The 17,774-nt window shown below is 43.1% G+C and overlaps 1 protein-coding gene across 2 annotated transcripts in view; it reads right to left on the reverse strand.

The window, feature by feature from the left end:
• Positions 1 to 17,774, reverse strand: part of CAMK4 (calcium/calmodulin dependent protein kinase IV) — a 319,667-nt gene that overhangs the window by 131,953 nt on the left and 169,940 nt on the right. The window contains exons 3-4 of one of the 2 annotated variants that reach the window (XM_030567611.1): positions 15,001 to 15,063; positions 14,245 to 14,327 (exon numbers count right to left, since the gene is read on the reverse strand). In XM_030567611.1, the coding sequence (XP_030423471.1) occupies positions 14,245 to 14,327; positions 15,001 to 15,063 (146 nt within the window). The remainder of the gene's footprint in view (positions 1 to 14,244; positions 14,328 to 15,000; positions 15,064 to 17,774) is intronic. The other variant, XM_030567612.1, reaches the window with a different exon arrangement.

Here is a 17,774-nt window from a genome sequence, read left to right on the forward strand (position 1 = left end):
ACCATGCCTAACAAGACAAAAATGGAGGCCGAAGAACAAATCAAAGACGCCGAGCACAGGCGAGAGATGGAAAAAAAAATACAGGAACTAGAAATAAAACAAAAAGAGATGGAGCTGAAAGAAAGAGAAGAACAGATCAAAAATGCAGCCCACCTCAGAAAACTACAAGAAGAAGAGGTGGCCTACAAAAGAGAACAAGCAGCCAGAGAGGCAGCCTACAAAAGAGAGCAAGAAGCCAAAGATGCAGACCACCAAAAACAGATGGAAATAAAAGAGAGAGTTGGAACTCCAGAGGGAAGCCCACCGACAGGCCATGGAATTAGAAAAGGCTAAGCAAAACACAGCCAACCCTAACAACCCTGCGCCAATGATTGTTCCACAGCACAGGAAATTTCCCACCTACAAGGCAGGTGATGACACTGAGGCCTTCTTGGAAAATTTTGAAAGAGCCTGTCTTGGGTACCGCATCTCTGAAGACCAGTACATGGTAGAATTGAGGCCACAGCTCAGTGGACCTTTAGCAGAGGTGCCAGCTAAAATGCCTAAGGAGAACATGAACGACTATAAACTTTTTCAAACCAAGGCCAGATACAGAATGGGGATAACCCCGGATCATGCCCGTCGGCGTTTCAGAACCCAAAAGTGGAAACCAGATGTGTCATTTCCCAAACACGCCTACTACGTTGGGAAAAATTATGAGGCCTGGATATCAGGACACAATGTTAAATCCTTGGAAGAACTGCACCTCCTCATACAAATGGAGCAGTTCTTGGATGGTGTTCCTGAGGACATAACACGGTACATACAAGATGGAAAATCCAAAAATCTCACCGAGGCGGGGGAGACTGGAGCCAGATGGATGGAAGTGGCAGAAAGCAAGAAAGCTACTGTCAAGGGGAACGAATACCCCAGAGGGCACACCGACCATAAACCCTACAACTGAGGGCAGCCAAAAACCCCACCTACAACCCAACTAAAGCCACAGACACACTATTCTTCCACCTCACCAGTCTCCAGTAACTCACCTCGACCCAGTGATTCATCAGATGGAAGATGCTTTAAGTGTAATGAACTGGGACATATCAAGGCCAACTGTCCAAAGAACGCCATCCGAGTGCAGTTCATTACACCACCATTACCCAAAAGATCCCCAGGCCCAGATGCCTCTCAAATACCCTTGGAACAAAGGGAAACCTTGAGAGTGGGCGGAAAGAAGAGAGACATGGGGGCACAAGTGTCAGCTATCCACCAATCCTTAGTGGACCCCAAATTCATCAACCCAAAGGCCCAAGTGACAATTTACCCCTTCATGTCACAAGCTGTAGACTTGCCTACAGCTCAACTGCCTGTCCAGTACAAACGCTGGTCAGGGATGTGGACTTTTGCAGTCTATGACAATTATCCTATCCTCATGCTACTGGGGGAAGACTTGGCCAACCAGGTGAAGCGGGCCAAGAGAGTGGGAATGGTTACACATAGCCAAACCAGGCAAGCTTCCAGACCCATTCCTGTTCCTGAGCCGTCCACAGGCGCCCCGTCTGTGTTACCAGAGACCCAGACAGAGGTAGTGGACCTGGATTCCATGCCAACCACTGAAACAGCCACAGCACCTCCAGTCCCAGGCCCGGAACTGGAACAGCAACCAGTACCAGCAATTGAAACCACATCTTCAAACTCAACGCCAGTGGGCGCCAGCGAGCCAAAACTGGCAGAAGCAACAAACAGCCATACCCAAAAGGCTCAGCCAGAGCCTGAAATACCCTCAGGTGCACCAGCGGAGAGCGGTTCACCAGCAACGGAAACAACCCCATCACCTACATCGCTTCCAGAGGGACCAAGCCCAAGTTCCCAGTCTGAGGAAGAACTGGTGACCCCAGCCTCAAGGGAACAGTTCCAGACTGAGCAGGAAGCAGATGACAGCCTTCAGAAAGCGTGGGCGGCGGCACGGAGCACTCCACCGCCTCTCAGCTCTTCTCATAGACTCATAGGTCAGAAGGGACCAATCTGATCATCTAGTCTGACCTCCTGCACAAGGCAGGCCACAGAACCCCACTCATCCAATTTTATAACAACCCCTATCCCAGGATCGAGTTATTGAAATCTTCAAAATTGGTTTGAAGACCTCAAGCTGCAGAGAAACCACCAGCAAGCGACCCGTGCCCCACGCTGCAGGGGAAGGCGAAAAACCTCCAGGGCCCCTGCCAATCCGCCCTGGAGGAAAATTCCTTCCCGACCCCAAATATGGCGATCAGCTAAACCCTGAGCATGTGGGCAAGAGTCACCAGCCAGCACCCAAGAAGGAATTCTCTGCAGTAACTCAGTTCCCATGCCATCCAACATCTCCCTGCAGATCATTCTAATCGATCCCGGTTTGTTATAGACCAAGGACTTTTATACAAGGAAATTCTTTCTGGTGGACACCGGCAAGAATGGCAGCCGCAAAAACAGTTGGTGGTTCCAACTAAGTACCGGGGGAAGCTCTTAAGCTTACCCCATGATCACCCCAGTGGCCATCCTGGGGTGAACAGAACCAAGGACAGGTTGGGGAAGTCCTTCCACTGGGAGGGGATGGGCAAGGACGTTGCCAAGTATGTCCGGTCTTGTGAGGTATGCCAACGAGTGGGAAAGCCTTAAGACCAGGTCAAGGCCCCTCTCCAGCCACTCCCCATAATTGAGGTCCCATTTCAGCAAGTAGCTGTAGATATTCTGGGTCCTTTCCCAAAAAACACGCCCAGAGGAAAGCAGTACGTACTGACTTTCATGGACTTTGCTACCCGATGGCCGGAAGCAGTAGCTCTAGGCAACACCAGGGCTAACACTGTGTGCCTGGCCCTAACAGACATTTTTGCCAGGGTAGGTTGGCCCTCCGACATCCTTACAGATTCAGGGTCTAATTTCCTGGCAGGGACCATGCAAAAACTGTGGGAAACTCCTGGGGTGAACCACTTGGTTGCTACCCCATACCACCATCAAACCAATGGCCTGGTGGAAAGGTTTAATGGAACTTTGGGGGCCATGATACGTAAATTCGTCAACGAATACTCCAATAATTGGGACCTAGTGTTGCAGCAGTTGCTGTTTGCCTACAGGGCTGTACCACATCCCAGTTTAGGGTTTTCACCGTTTGAACTTGTGTATAGTCACGAGGTTAAGGGGCCATTACAGTTGGTGAAGCAGCAATGGGAGGGGTTTACGCCTTCTCCAGGAACTAACATTCTGGACTTTGTAAGCAACCTACAAAGCACCCTCTGACATTCTTTAGCCCTTGCTAGAGAGAACCTAAAGGATGCTCAGGAAGAACAAAAGGCCTGGTATGACAAACATGCCAAAGAACGTTCCTTCAAGGTAGGAGACCAGGTTATGGTCTTGAAGGCGCAACAGGCCCATAAGATGGAAGCATCATGGGAAGGGCCATTCACGGTCCAAGAGCGCCTGGGAACGGTGAACTACCTCATAGCATTTCCCAATTCCTCACTAAAGCCCAGAGTGTACCATGTTAATCCTCTCAAGCCTTTCTATTCCAGAGACTCAGTTTACAGTCCAGGGACATGATGCTGAGTGGCCTGACGGTGTCTACTACGACGGGAAAAAAGACGGTGGCGTGGAAGAGGTGAACCTCTCAACCACCCTGGAATGTCTGCAGCGACGACAAATCAAGGAGCTGTGCACTAGCTTCGCCCCATTGTTCTCAGCCACCCCAGGACGGACTGAACGGGCATACCAATCCATTGACACAGGTGATGCTCACCCAATTAGAACCCCACCCTACCGGGTGTCTCCTCATGCCCAAGCTGCTATAGAACGGGAGATCCAGAACATGCTACAGATGGGTATAATCCGCTCATTTACCAGTGCATAGGTATCTCCAGTGGTTCTGGTACCCAAACCAGATGGGGAAATACGCTTTTGTGTGGACTACCGTAAGCTAAATGCAGTCACTCGTCCGGACAACTATCCAATGCCACGCACCGATGAGCTATTGGAGAAGTTGGGACGTGCCCAGTTCATCTCTACAATAGACTTAACCAAGGGGTACTGGCAAGTACCGCTAGATCAACCTGCCAAGGAGAGGTCAGCATTCGTCACCCATGCGGGGGTGTATGAATTTAATGTCCTTCCTTTCAGGCTGCGAAATGCACCCGCCACCTTCCAGAGGCTGGTAGATGGTCTACTAGCAGGACTGGGAGAATATGCAGTTGCCTACCTCGATGATGTGGCCATTTTTTCAGACTCCTGGCCCGAACACCTACTACACCTGGAAAAGGTCTTTGAGCGCATCAGGCAGGCCGGACTAACTGTTAAGGCCAAAAAGTGTCAAATAGGCCAAAACAGAGTGACTTACCTGGGGCACCAGGTGGGTCGAGGAACCATAAACCCCCTACAGGCCAAGGTGGATGCTATCCAAAAGTGGCCTGTCCCAAGGTCAAAGAAACAGGTCCAATCCTTCTTAGGCTTGGCCGGGTACTACAGGCGATTTGTACCACACTACAGCCAAATCGCTGCCCCACTGACCGACCTGACCAAAAAGACCCAGCCAAATGCAGTTAAGTGGACTGATGAGTGTCAAAAGGCCTTTACCCAACTTAAGGCAACGCTCATGTCTGACCCTGTGCTCAGGGCCCCAGACTTTGACAAGCCATTCCTAGTAACCACGGATGCATCTGAGCGTGGTATAGGAGCAGTTCTCATGCAGGAAGCAACGGATCACAACTTCCATCCTGTCGTGTTTCTCAGCAAGAAACTGTCTGAGAGGGAAAGTCACTGGTCAGTCAGTGAAAAGGAATGCTACGCCATTGTGTACACCCTGGAAAAGCTACGCCCATATGTTTGGGGACGGCGGTTCCAGCTACAAACTGACCATGCTGCACTAAAGTGGCTTCATACTGCCAAGGAGAACAACAAGAAACTTCTTCGTTGGAGTTTAGCTCTCCAAGATTTTGATTTTCAAATTCAGCACATCTCAGGAGCTTCTAACAAAGTAGCGGATGCACTCTCCCGTGAGAGTTTCCCAGAATCCAGTAGTTAAAAAGTGTTCTTAAACTGTAGAAGTCTGTTAGTTATATATTTAGTGGTATATGTAACGGTGCATGTGTTGTATTAATCTGTTTAGTTTAAAGTTCTAGGAGGAAATCGCCGCCAGTGAGCTTCCCCACTGTCTGCAATTTGGGGGGCGTCTCATAAACAGATAGCTAAGGGTTAATGTCTCTTTCACCTGAAAAAAAGTAACCTGAAGCACCTGACCAGAGGACCAATCAGGAAACCAGACTTTTTCAGGTCTGGGTGGAGGGAAGTTTGTGTCTGAGTTCTTTGTCTTCTGCCTGTCTCTCTCTCAGCTATGGGAGGATTTCTGTTTCCTGCTTTCTAATCTTCTGTTTTCAAGTTGTGAGTACTGAGATCATAATACAATAGGGGTTATTGTTTTTTTTCTTTTGTATTTACATGGTATAGTTGCTGGAGTGTTTTGAATTGTATTCTTTTTGAATAAGGCTGTTTATTCATATTTCTTTTAAGCAATTGACCCTGTATTTGTCACCTTAATACAGAGAGACCATTTTTATGTATTTTTCTTTCTTTTTATATTAAGCTTTCTTTTTAAGACCTGTTGGAGTTTTTCTTTAGTGGGGAACTCCAGGGAATTGAGTCTGTGCTCACCAGGGAATTGGTGGGAGGAAGAAGTCAGGGGGAAATCTGTGTGTGTTAGATTTACTAGCCTGATTTTGCATTCCCTCTGGGTGAGGGGGGAAGAGAGATTAGCTCTCGGTACTTCTGTTTTCCAAGGCTGGAAACGGGGAGGGTGGGATCCTTCTGTTTAGATTCACGGAGTTTGCTTCTGTTTCTCTCTCCAGGAACCCAGGGAGGGAATACCTGGAAGGGAGAAGGGAAGGGAAATGGTTTATTCCCCTTTGTTGTGAGACTCAAGGAATTTGGGTCTTGGGGTCCCCAGAGAAGGTTTTTGGGGGGACCAGAGTGCCCCAAAACACTAATTTTTTGGGTGGTGGCAGCTTTATCAGGTCCAAGCTGGTAACTAAGCTTGGAGGTTTTCATGCTAACCCCCATATTTTGGATGCTAAGGTCCAAATCTGGGACTAGATTATGATAGCGTTATATCGAGGTAGCGGTGTAGTTAACAGTATCAACCACCATACTATGCTTACATAAAGAGAGAGAGGGTAAAGAGGGGTAAAAGAGAGAGGAAAAGAAAAGCTCATTGACCAGACATAAGGGGCAATGTCATTATTATGAAAGGGGCAGAAACGAAATAGAAAAATGATTGAGGATGTCATGTGAAACACGGCTAGTGAGACGAAAGAGACTAAAAGGTAGTTAGCCAGCTGTGTTTGCTAATAAAGGAAGGCAGGGAGGTAGTTTTACATCAACTTGCAGATACTTCACAAAAGGAGGAAAACAAAGGAGGCCCCACGCAGACAGCATCCTGACCCTGGAAGCTTCAAGCCAGGTCCTGCTCTTGACTTGCTGCGAATGTGGCCTGCATGTGCCCATCAGCAAAAGCTAGGCAGAAGGAGCCATCCAGTGTTAGAGGGGTTTGTTGGAGTCCCCTCTCAGGAAGCATGTAAGACAACTGCAGGAAGGAGTTTGCCGGACTAGCACGAGGAATTCATTGACAGGATGCACATGGAGATGTTCAGGATGGAGGATGCTAGCTGACTAGAGAAGACTACAGCAGCACCAGAAGAGGAAGAACCACCAGCTGCTCTATGGGGAAGAGAGACTGGCTGCTGGCCTCTTCAGGCAGCAGACTATGCTTCACCCATCTATCCATGTTTCCCATCCATCGCAGTCAAGAACCAGTATGCAGTACTGGCAACAGGAGGTGAGGAGCAGACTGCAATGGTCCCCAAGGCTAGGAGGCTCATGTACACCACCCCCAAGAGGAGAAGGAGAAGGAGAAAAAGCGTGGCAGTGGTCAGTGACTCCTTTCCCAGGAGATATGTTGCCTTCTTCAAGCATGGGGTGGGGTGTCCATGAAGGAGTTCTGCTGGGAAGAGATGGAGCCACCTGACCAAGAAGGGGGAAATACATCTTGAGGACATGGACTTGCCAACCTAGTGAGGGGGGTTCAAAGAGGGTAGGTGACAAAAGTCCACAGGTGAGCATCAAACAGGTGACCTTAACAGAGAACTAGACATTCAGGAAGGACATGGAAAATTACAGCAGGATCATAGGAACAACAAAAGTGGAAATTAATGGGGGAATGGAGTATGGGGAATAAACAGAAAGAACTGGATATAATAGTACATAAGCTAAATTATGATTTAACTGGTATCACAGAGACTGAACAGGATAAATCTTATTACTGGAATATTTGTACAGAGGGGTATAGCTTGTTCAGGGAGGACATACAGAGTAAAAAGTGAGGAAGAGTAGCCACGTATTCCCAAGGCAGGGTGGCTCATGCATACCTCCACGAAAAGGAGGAGACAAAGGTTGATGCTGGATTATATATCAAGAATACAGACACTAGTTCTGAGGCCCAGAAGAAGGTTTAAAGTCTCTGGATAAAGATAAGGGGAAAAATTGGGGTGACCTCATGGTAGGGGTTCTACTATAGACCACCAAATCAGGAAGAAGAGGTGGATGAGGTATTTCTAGAACAAATAATAGAAATATCCAAAGCACAAGAACAGGAAGTGACTGGGGACTTTAACTACCCAGACATCTGTTGGAAAGTAACATGCAAAACACAAACTGTCTAATAAGTTCTTGGAATGTTTGGGGCCAACTTCTTGTTTCAGAAAGTGGAATAAATAACCAGTGGGACAGCCATTTTAGACCCGATTCTGATTAACAGGGAAGAATTTAAAATCTGAATGTAAAAGGCACCTTGGGAGAAAGTGATAATGAAATGACAGATTTCATGATTCTAAGGAAAGGAAGGAGTGTGAGCAGCAGAATAAGGACAATGGACTTTTTAAAAAAAAAAAGTAGACTTTAACAAACAGAGAATTATGGGAAGGGATAGAGTAGTTCAGGAGAGCTGGCAATTTCTCAAGGAGACCACATTAAATACACAACTGCCCACTATTCTGATGTGAAGGAAAGACAAGAAGAATAGTAAAAGGGCAATATGGTTCCATCAGGAGCTCTTCGATGCACTGAAAGAATCAAAAAGGAATTTGCATTCCTTTGAAGTAATAGGGCCTAAACTCTTTTCCTACTGTGGCTTTTGATTCAGATAAAAGAGTTTGACTCTGCATATTTGAACTAAAATTCAAGACATTGCCGAAGCACTCTGAAGGCACTTTAAGAGTAAAGCTATCAGGATTAACTCAGATTTCTCCTGTTACAATAAATGGATGAGAAAAGCTGCCAGGCTCTATCTTCTGATTATCTACATTTTAAAATAACCCAGAGCCTATTTACCACTGCATTTTTGCTCAGCGTGAAGTCATCCAAAGGAGAAATTACTTTCAAGAACTGATTTAATCTCTCCTCTCCCCAGCCAAAATCTTCAGGAGAAATATAAATGACCAGCCCCTCAGCTGTGGCTAAGCATCACTCACTGCAGCTATGGGATGAGGAAGGGGTACGAAAGTATGCTTTGTGCTCTCCTTCCCAAATCCGGTGGCCCACTAGGCCAGATGCCAGTCTTGACTAGAGCAACCTTAGTACTGCTCAAATTTACATTGTCTGGCAAGGAGGCTCTTTTGGCAGCCATGGAAGGGTGCGATGAAGGGAAGCCTCAGTCATGTTCTCTGCACTGGTGAATGGGCAGGGTTTGGTAAAGAAGCTGCCACACATGAGGGAATCCCCCAGTGGCCAGTTCCATTGGCTTTAAAGCAGCTACACAGAACTAGAGCCAGAGCAGCACAATGCAGGAAAGGATCTGATCCAGCATTTGGTCTCACATGTCTGAGACTTCTGTACAGTGTTAAGTTAAACTCGCCATACCCCAAAAGCACAGCATTATCTGTTCCGTTATCAGAATGGCAAAAGTTATCAGCAATGTCAACACAAGTGTGTATTTCGATGACAAATGCACAACACATAAGCCATACCAACTTATCAGACACGGTTACAGTTCAAGTTGCTATGTTTTGGCAACATTAGTTGTATGTGAATTAATTTATTTAAATATTATGAAGGCGAAGGTGATTTTTAAAGTTTGAGAAATAAAATTCGGGAAGGTTTTCTGATTTTTTTTATAATAGAATTCAGCTGAGTCAGAGAATTAAGACTGATCTTTCAGTGTTTGAATTTCTCTTGTTTTTGAAAATATAACTGAAGAATTATAATAATGACAGCACATTTTGATTTCTTATACTTATCTGTGAGTATATTTATTGGTGTATTATGTATGATAGATAAGGAGTTCTCAAGGCTATGTATATTTTATTACTGCACAGATCTTTTCATATGAGAGTGGTATGAAACCAATAGTGCATGAATAGTCCCAGTGTGATGATACTGGAGAACTAATCTGACACCAGCTGTGAGTGTTTAGATGCAGCATTATGGCTACAAGAGAACAAATGTGCAACCAGATTCGTGTGTGTATTCTGGGCATTATGAAGAGGTAAAAGCAGATGAGAAAAGAAATTGTTCATGTGTAGTTCAAATACTATGGTAATTGGAAAGATGGTGGGAAAGCAGGTATTGCAGATAAGTCCCAGAAGTATAGTAAAGGGACACCTGACATGTAAATAGCTGTGCGTGGATAGCTTCAATTAGGCAGCAGATGCCTTGGAAGAGGCATAGGGATAATTCCTTTACTGTGCAGAAGTTAATTTTCTCACCACAGCTTATTCTGGAAACATTATTAAGATGAATAAATGTGGAAAGTTTGATGTTTTTAAGGTTTGTCAATATTTAATAAAGGTACTTGAAGAAATGTTATCCAACTAGTCCAACATTTCAAAAACAAGTCTCTTACAGTGAGCATGTTAAAAACAAGTAACTTTATCACTTAAAACATCACAAAAACTTCAGTCCTGCCAATTCAGTAAGCAGGAGGAGTTTGGGAAGGAAATATTTTAGTTTTCAATTCTCCTATTTAAGTGCATTTTTCAATTCAACCTTAGAATTGTGGCTTTATAATTATTGCTGCCCAAACTCTAAATTTGAAGTGGATAAAAATGAAGTTTGTTCTAGTACAAACTCTTGGCTAAATCCATAAATACAGTTCAGTTGATGACACACTCCTATAGTATGCACAACCCGTGCATTGGGGGGAGGTAGACTGGTTCAGTGATTAGGACTCTTACCTTTGGCTCAGGAGACCTGGTTCAAGTCCTTGTTCAACTACAGATGTTTTGTGTAAACTTGAACAAGTCACTTAGTCTCTCTGTGCCTTTGTTCCCCAACTGTTAATGGAGATAGAAGTACCTCACTACCACAAAAGAGTGTTGTGAGGAGAAATACATTATGGTGAGGTGCTCAGATACTATGGTAATGGGAGCCATATACGTGCATAAGGCAGAATACTGAAGGCGTCCTAAAGGTAGGTCAGCACATTTCCTTCATTTAAGAACAATACAGTATGTAGGAGAAAGATGTGAGGCTAAAGAAACAGTAGGGGAGAAAAGAAAAGGTGGTATGTGGGGAAAGGAGAGAAGCCAGGTGGAGGCAAGAGCTGGTGAGTGAAAATGCAAGGGAATAAGGAGGCAAGAGAAGTGGATTAAGAAATGGGTGAAGAGAAAAGGGAAAGTGAGTGAAGAAATGGGAACTGAGAAGATAGACTCCTACTTTGAGACAAACTTCTCACATGACTACAACCTGCAGGGCAGCTACCTTACTTCAGCACCACAGTATTACTGTTAATCCCGTCTCTTCACACAGACAGAAGGGAGAAGGAACAGCTAATGTATATTAGATTCCTGAGAGGAAGAATTTAAAACCAAAAAAATGTGAATGATAATTGGGAATTGTTTAAGAACGCTTACTCGAGGCACAAAAAGCCACAATCCCCCAACTGAGGAGGAAGGCCATATTGCTTAAGAAAAAACAACATCTGGTTTACAGGGGAAGAGGAAAAAAACAACAAACATAACAAATGGAAGAAAGAGAAAATTGATATTAATTAATATAAACCAGAAAACTGTAGTTGTACAAAATTGATAAAGGAAGCAAAGGAACACAAGGAGAACTCTATGGCCAAGAGAATTAAAGTCAATAGGGAGTAGCTTTTAAAGTATATTAAGAACAAAAAGAATCCTACTGGTATTAGTCCATTACTAGATGGATATGTTTGCATTATTATTGATAATGCTGAAAAGACAGTGTTAAATAAATATTTCTATTCTGTATTTGGGAAAAAAACAGATGATGTAGTCATGTCATATATGTTAACACTCTGTCTATACCACTGGTATCTCAGGGCTTGGCTACACTCACACTTTACAGCGCTGCAACTGGGATGTGAAAAAACACCCCCCTGAGCGCTGCAAGATACAGCGCTGTAAAGTGTTAGTGTAATCAGGGCAGCAGCGCTGGGAGCGCGGCTCCCAGCGCTGCACGCTACACCCGTAAGGGATGTGGTTTACATGCAGCGCTGGGAGAGCTCTCTCCCAGCGCTGCCGCTCTGACTACACTCACACTTCAAAGCGCTGCTGCAGCAGCGCTTTGAAATTCCAAATGTAGCCATACCCTCAGAAAACAGCAGCTTCTAAATTCAGCAGATCCAAATCACTCACATCTGAGAGTTTTAAAAGAGCTCATTGGAGTGTTAATGCTCATGGTTCTCTGGGGAAGTTCCAGAAGTCTGGAAGCTAATGTTGTGCCAATATTTAAAACCGGTAAATGGGATGACCTAGGTAATTATAGGCCTGTCAGCCTAACATCTATCCTGGGTATGCTAATGGTGCAACTGATATGGGCCTCTCCCAATAAAGAACTAAAAGAGAGTAAAATAAACAATGCAAATGAACATGGGTTTATGTAAAACAGAGCTTGTTAAACTGACCAGTTATCTTTTTTTGATGAAATACAAGGTTGGTTGATAAAGGTATTTGTGTTGATGTAATAGACTTAGACTTCTGTAAGGCATTTGACTTGATACTGCATGATATTTTGTTCAAAAAACAACTTGTATGATATAAAATTAGCATAGTACATATTAGATGCATTAAAAAGCTGGCTAACTGATATGTCTCAAAATGTACTTGTAAACAGGGAATTATCATCAAATGAGTATGTTTCCAGTGATATCCTGCAGGTCTCATCCCTATGCTATTTAACATTTTTGTTAGTGACCTGGAAGAAAACAAAATAATCACTGAAACTTTGCAGATGACATAAATATTGGGGAAGTGGTAAATAATGAAGAGGACGGGTCACTGATACAGATCAGTCTGGATCTCTAGGAAAGCTGGGTGCCAATAATGGCTAAATGTAAATGTAGAGATCTAAGAATAAAAAATGTACACCATAGAGATGCTCTAGGAATTATTTTAGGAAGTTCTATGGCCTGTGTTATACAGGAGGTCAAACTAGCTGATCACAAGAGTCCATTCCGGCCTTGGAATCTATGAATCTAGTGCAATTTTCATACTTCTGCTGGAGAGGAAGCCAATGCCTTTTGTTAAAAATAATTGATGCAAAATAACACTTGATTTTTCAAATCACATGTAGAATGAAAATTTACTGCAAATATTTCCAGAGGTGCTCATCACCAGTATCAGAAGGGTGCACCATGATTCTAAGCACTGGCGAAACCTCTTTGCTTCAATTAGCAATCTTGTAGACGGAGCTGGGCAGTTTGTAGAAGCTGACTTGTTACTTCAAGTGTAAAATTTCATGGACGGCCCAATCCTGAGAAAAAAATTACAGCCTATGGAAAAAGGCTGCTCTCATGTGAAAACTTCATTATGTTAGAGCATGAAATCCCAACTTCCACAGTGAACGCAAGTCCCAGACAGTCTTCAAAGTTGGGCTGCATTCAGCTACCGTACGTTGAGATAGTAGCAGCACGCCCAACCTCACAAATTATTTTTGTTCACAGACCAACTAACCGTTTCTTTGGCATGTCCATATTTCCTTTTCCATGATACTCTACAAACACCTGCCATACAAGTCTCTCTATGGATAAATATGATGGTTCAGTCTCCTTGCATGCTAGCTTACTGGATTCTAATGGTTTAACTGACACTATGATTTGCCTCATTGCTGTGACTGGATATGGCATGTGTATGCACATGCATGCCCACTTTTCTTCTTTCTGAATTGAAGGAGTGAGAGAAGGGTTTGCTTCTGCTGCATTCAGAAACTGCTCATGTTGAGCTTATTGCTTTGATTATTATGCAGAAACTATTATCCATAGAAAAAGGACAAGTTTGTTTCCCCAAATCAAAGTGCTTTTCACACTCCATTTCTTTAATGCATACTTATATCGTATTCTATTTAAATATTGAACAGTTAAGCTTAGTGGAGAGAAGATAAAATATCTTGATCCTGCACAATTTAGAAAGCATTGTTCATCAGTAGATTAGTTCAGCAGTACAGTTGATTTATTCAACAAATGAGCAATGAAGGCTTTGTGTGTGTTTTGCTCTAAAACAAGAATAAATAGCTCTCTTAAGAAACCCCAGCACTAAACAATACCAAAAAGATTAGGTTACAGGATTTTTCATAATTTTATATACAGACACCAACATGTTTTGGGTTGTGAAGCATTATCATTAAATCACCTGCAGAATTTACCAATTTTCTTGCAGAATCTTTTACAAATGTACAGAATTTTCCCAGATATAATCAAGTGCTAAATGGGGGGGAAGGGCTTCTCTCACAGCTCAGCTGATCAACTTTTTAATCTGACATTTCCCTCTTCTATCTACTATTTACCTGATTTTTGCCTAGCACTTTTTCTGCTCTCTTCCCAGTGTCCCTCTCACTTCTCTGCACAGCACACCGCTTCCCTGTTCGCCTTCCGACTGTTTGCATTACCCTTGTTTTAATGTTTGCCTGGTGAGTCCCCTCCTCCAACATGACATGCTATTTAGAATTTGACTTTCCTCCATTTTTTACTTAATTGGTATTTAATTTAAAAAAAATCTCCAGTGAGAAACCTTTTCCAGATGCCCACTTGGAGCCAGATCCTGCAGACTTTTACTCATGTAAGTAGTCTTCACTCAGATGGAACTACTTCAATGACTACTGAGGTAAGGATTACTCGGGAAGAGGGGGGGCAAATTTTGAAGGATCATACCCTTGTTGAGAAATGCGTTGTAAGGTGAACACCACAAAATTCCTTGTGCATGCTATGGGGTGCAGTGCGTATAGATCACCCACCTGTCAAATAGCTCCCCTCCTGTGACCAACTCCAGAACAAGACTGATTTCTGTGGGGGTTTCAAATATCTCCTTCAGTTTTATCTGGGAAAAGATACCAAACACAGCAATTATTTTCTGATTTCTCTCCAACTGAGTCCATGCCCTGTACAATAGACTACAAGTAGGGGACTGTAGTGAAGTGGAAGATGGTACTAAGTGATTACACGATTCACACTCAGATCAGTTAATCAATTTATTGTAAGTATTGTTTATGGCGCTTAATTATTTCTTTTTGCTTCTTTTTATCTCCTCTGGGATCCCTCTTTCTTTCATCCCTACACTCACCTCTCAAAACTCAGCAACCCTCTCTCAAATGCAAGAAGATTAGAGACTGCTTTAAGGCCCATCAGCACCTCTTCATGAGTCTTACAGAGGAATTCCCTGAAGACAAACGCAAGGCTTTCCCTCCCTCCAGGGACTAACAACCATGACACTACCAGCTGGTTCTACTTATCCCTTTTCTGCCAGCTTCCCCTTTAAGCAAAAGGCTTGTTTTTGTAAATTCCGTCTCGCTACTTGGCAGAAACTTTAAATAAATAATTTACTTTAAAATGTAACTCTGACCCAATGATCTTGGATAAAAACCCAGATCTTTAATCAAAGCCTCATATATTAGCATACAATGTGAGCTATAAAGATCAATACTGCAGTCTCAGAAAGTGAATACATTGTTAATGAGAGGAAACAGTGAAATACTGTAAAAATACCCACTTACAATGTTTGGATGCGAGAGGCGAAGGAGAACACCTATTTCAGTTCGGACAATTTTCTTGTCTACCTGGTTAAAAAAAAAAGATTTGTGAAATGTGACTGCAATACTCATCTGAGAAACATCTGATTGCATTACAGGAAAACGTCCATGAGCAGATTGCTAGATTTCTTAGAATGATTTGTGTCTCTCACACTGAAGTCTAACAGGTAATTTTCCCTCTGTATGGAAGAGAATGAGAGTTTGCCCATGCTCTGGAATAATGTAAATTTTCTCTCTAGAACATTCACATTGTTGCAAGCCCATGCAAGACCACAAACATATGAAAGACAAGCCTGAAAAAGAGGCTAGAGACTGTATTTGCTATTCTGCCCCTGTGCATCTCCATTACACCAGGGGATGAATGTGGCCCAACATGATGTGTTTAACCGTGTGTGTCAGGTTAGTCAGGAAGGAAAGGATTCTTCACGCTTAGGTGGAGTTTATACCTTTGTGGTATATTTTGCTATAAAATTAAAAGCTGAATGTAAAGGATGTTATTTCCCTGTACGGGGCAAACATCCCTTAGCTGGAGCTCAAATCAAGGTGTAAGGTTTGACTTGTTTCAGAGACACCTCTAAAGCAAAGGTATACAGGCGCACCTCATTTCAATTAAATTCTGAGAAGAACCCTCCTCCCATTTGCTGCTCAACAACCACACTCTTCCAAGATCTTGCTCCAGATTCAGTCTCCATCTCCCCTGCAGCACATCTCACTTATAGTAAAGCTGAGGACCAATTCCCCACAGCTGGTCCAGCCCTACTGCACCGCAGAGTCATTCACGCAGGATGACAACTGTGCTCCTACTAGCCCTAGGAAGAGGGTTAACCCCTTCCAGGTTTGGAGAGGGTCTGTGTACCCCATCATACTCAGTTACTGAAGTGCACAAGAAAAAAAAAACCTGTTAAGTTTGAAAACATGTCATGAGGTTTATTTTGTTTATTTAGCTAAAGTAATCAGTAAGTTGATGGAGTAACAGTCCTACTAACAGATGCTTTCATAAAACGAAGAGCCAACATAGATCAAGGTAACCCTGTTATATTAAAAGAGATTGAGAAATATGAAGGATTCCACCCTCAAATGTATTTCACTATTCTTGTACAGACCTTCAGAAATGATAGCTTTTCCATTTCCTACCACAGTTTCTAGAAATATTTGTGACATAATTTTTTTTAAACACATGGTCTTGTTGCATTAGCTATCATGCAGAGAGGGAGTGTTTTTTGTTTGTTTTGTTTCACACAAGAACTCAATGTTATCCAAGGGAATTTTACCCTGTAAGGTAGAAAGTTGCCTGACGAACAAGTGGAACTTTATACTCAAGATTTGTGCCTGTACTATGGAGGCATATTCCTGAGTACTTATGATTGTGGATAGAAAGAAAGAAACAAATGTTTTACAAAGCCTTCATGTTATATTTCAGGTTTCAGAGTAGCAGCCATGTTAGTCTGTATCCGCAAAAAGAACAGGAGTACTTGTGGCACCTTAGAGACTAACAAATTTATTTGAGCATAAGCTTTCGTGAGCTACAACTCACTTCTTCGGATGCATAGAATGGAACACACAAACCGGAGATTTATTTATCCATACAGAGATATTATCCATACAGAGAACATGAAAAGGTGGAAGTACGCATACCAGTTGGTTGCGTACTTCCACCTTTTCATGTTCTCTGTATGTATAAGTATCGCCTGTCTGTGTGTTCCATTCTATGCATCCGAAGAAGTGAGCTGTAGCTCACGAAAGCTTATGCTGAAATGAATTTGTTAGTCTCTAAGGTGCCACAAGTACTCCTGTTCTTCATGTTATAGAAGCAGGATACCATCTGGAAAGAGGCAGCACTCTGCGTAAACACAAACTTCATAAACTTTTACCTCGATTGTAGGGAAACATTTTGCTTCAATGGGAACAAATGCAACAGTTGTTTTTCCAGTGACAACAAGCTTCAAATATTTTTCATTTTCAAAATTACAGCAGATATAAGGCTCAATTCTCCTCTCACTTACATAGGTGTAAATCAGCTAGAATCTATAGTGTTACACTGAGGCGAAGGTGGTGTATGCAAGTACAGAATTAGACCTATAGTCCTTCCTTGAAACTGCTCGTTTTAGTTTGCTCTGACAGAAGACCAAAAAAGATCAACCTTGAAGAGACACTGTGAAGGGGTCCCCTTGTCCGACCAGCACGAAGAGGCAAAAATGAAAAGGCACAGAAATAGTAGAATGAAAACGCTATGTGGACTTCGCTGTAAAGCTGCTTCACGGTAGCAAGTCAGATAAACATCAGTAAAAGTAATCAATTGAGACTACTCACAGAACGCATCAATCAAACTGACCTCAAAGTATAAGTCCTCCCAAAGACCCACACTGCATTGGAAGCAACATCTTTGTATTCATGTTCTGATTGTGCCCCACTTGAAAAAAAAAATGTAGGGAGTTTATCATCCCGGCACAGGCCATGCAGGCTTATGCCACAGCAGAGACAAGGGATACCGGGTTATACATGTGGCAGTTTTCATCATTATTGCATTATGGGTGTCTACATTCTCTCTCACAGGTGGCATGCCCTCTCAGGCTGTATACTCATCTCCACAACGAGGGGAGTTTCCTGTTGCTCAAGAAGCAGCATTACCTGAACAATAAATAGTTTTGTTAGCATTAACCGCTAAATTTCAAAAAGTATTGTAAGTGGTGAATTGCCATTGAAAGGAGATGTTTTTAGCAATGTGATGCAGGGAACTG

This window comes from Gopherus evgoodei, chromosome 6, assembly GCF_007399415.2.
Source record: "Gopherus evgoodei ecotype Sinaloan lineage chromosome 6, rGopEvg1_v1.p, whole genome shotgun sequence".
In the NCBI taxonomy this organism is placed as follows: Eukaryota; Metazoa; Chordata; order Testudines; family Testudinidae; genus Gopherus; species Gopherus evgoodei.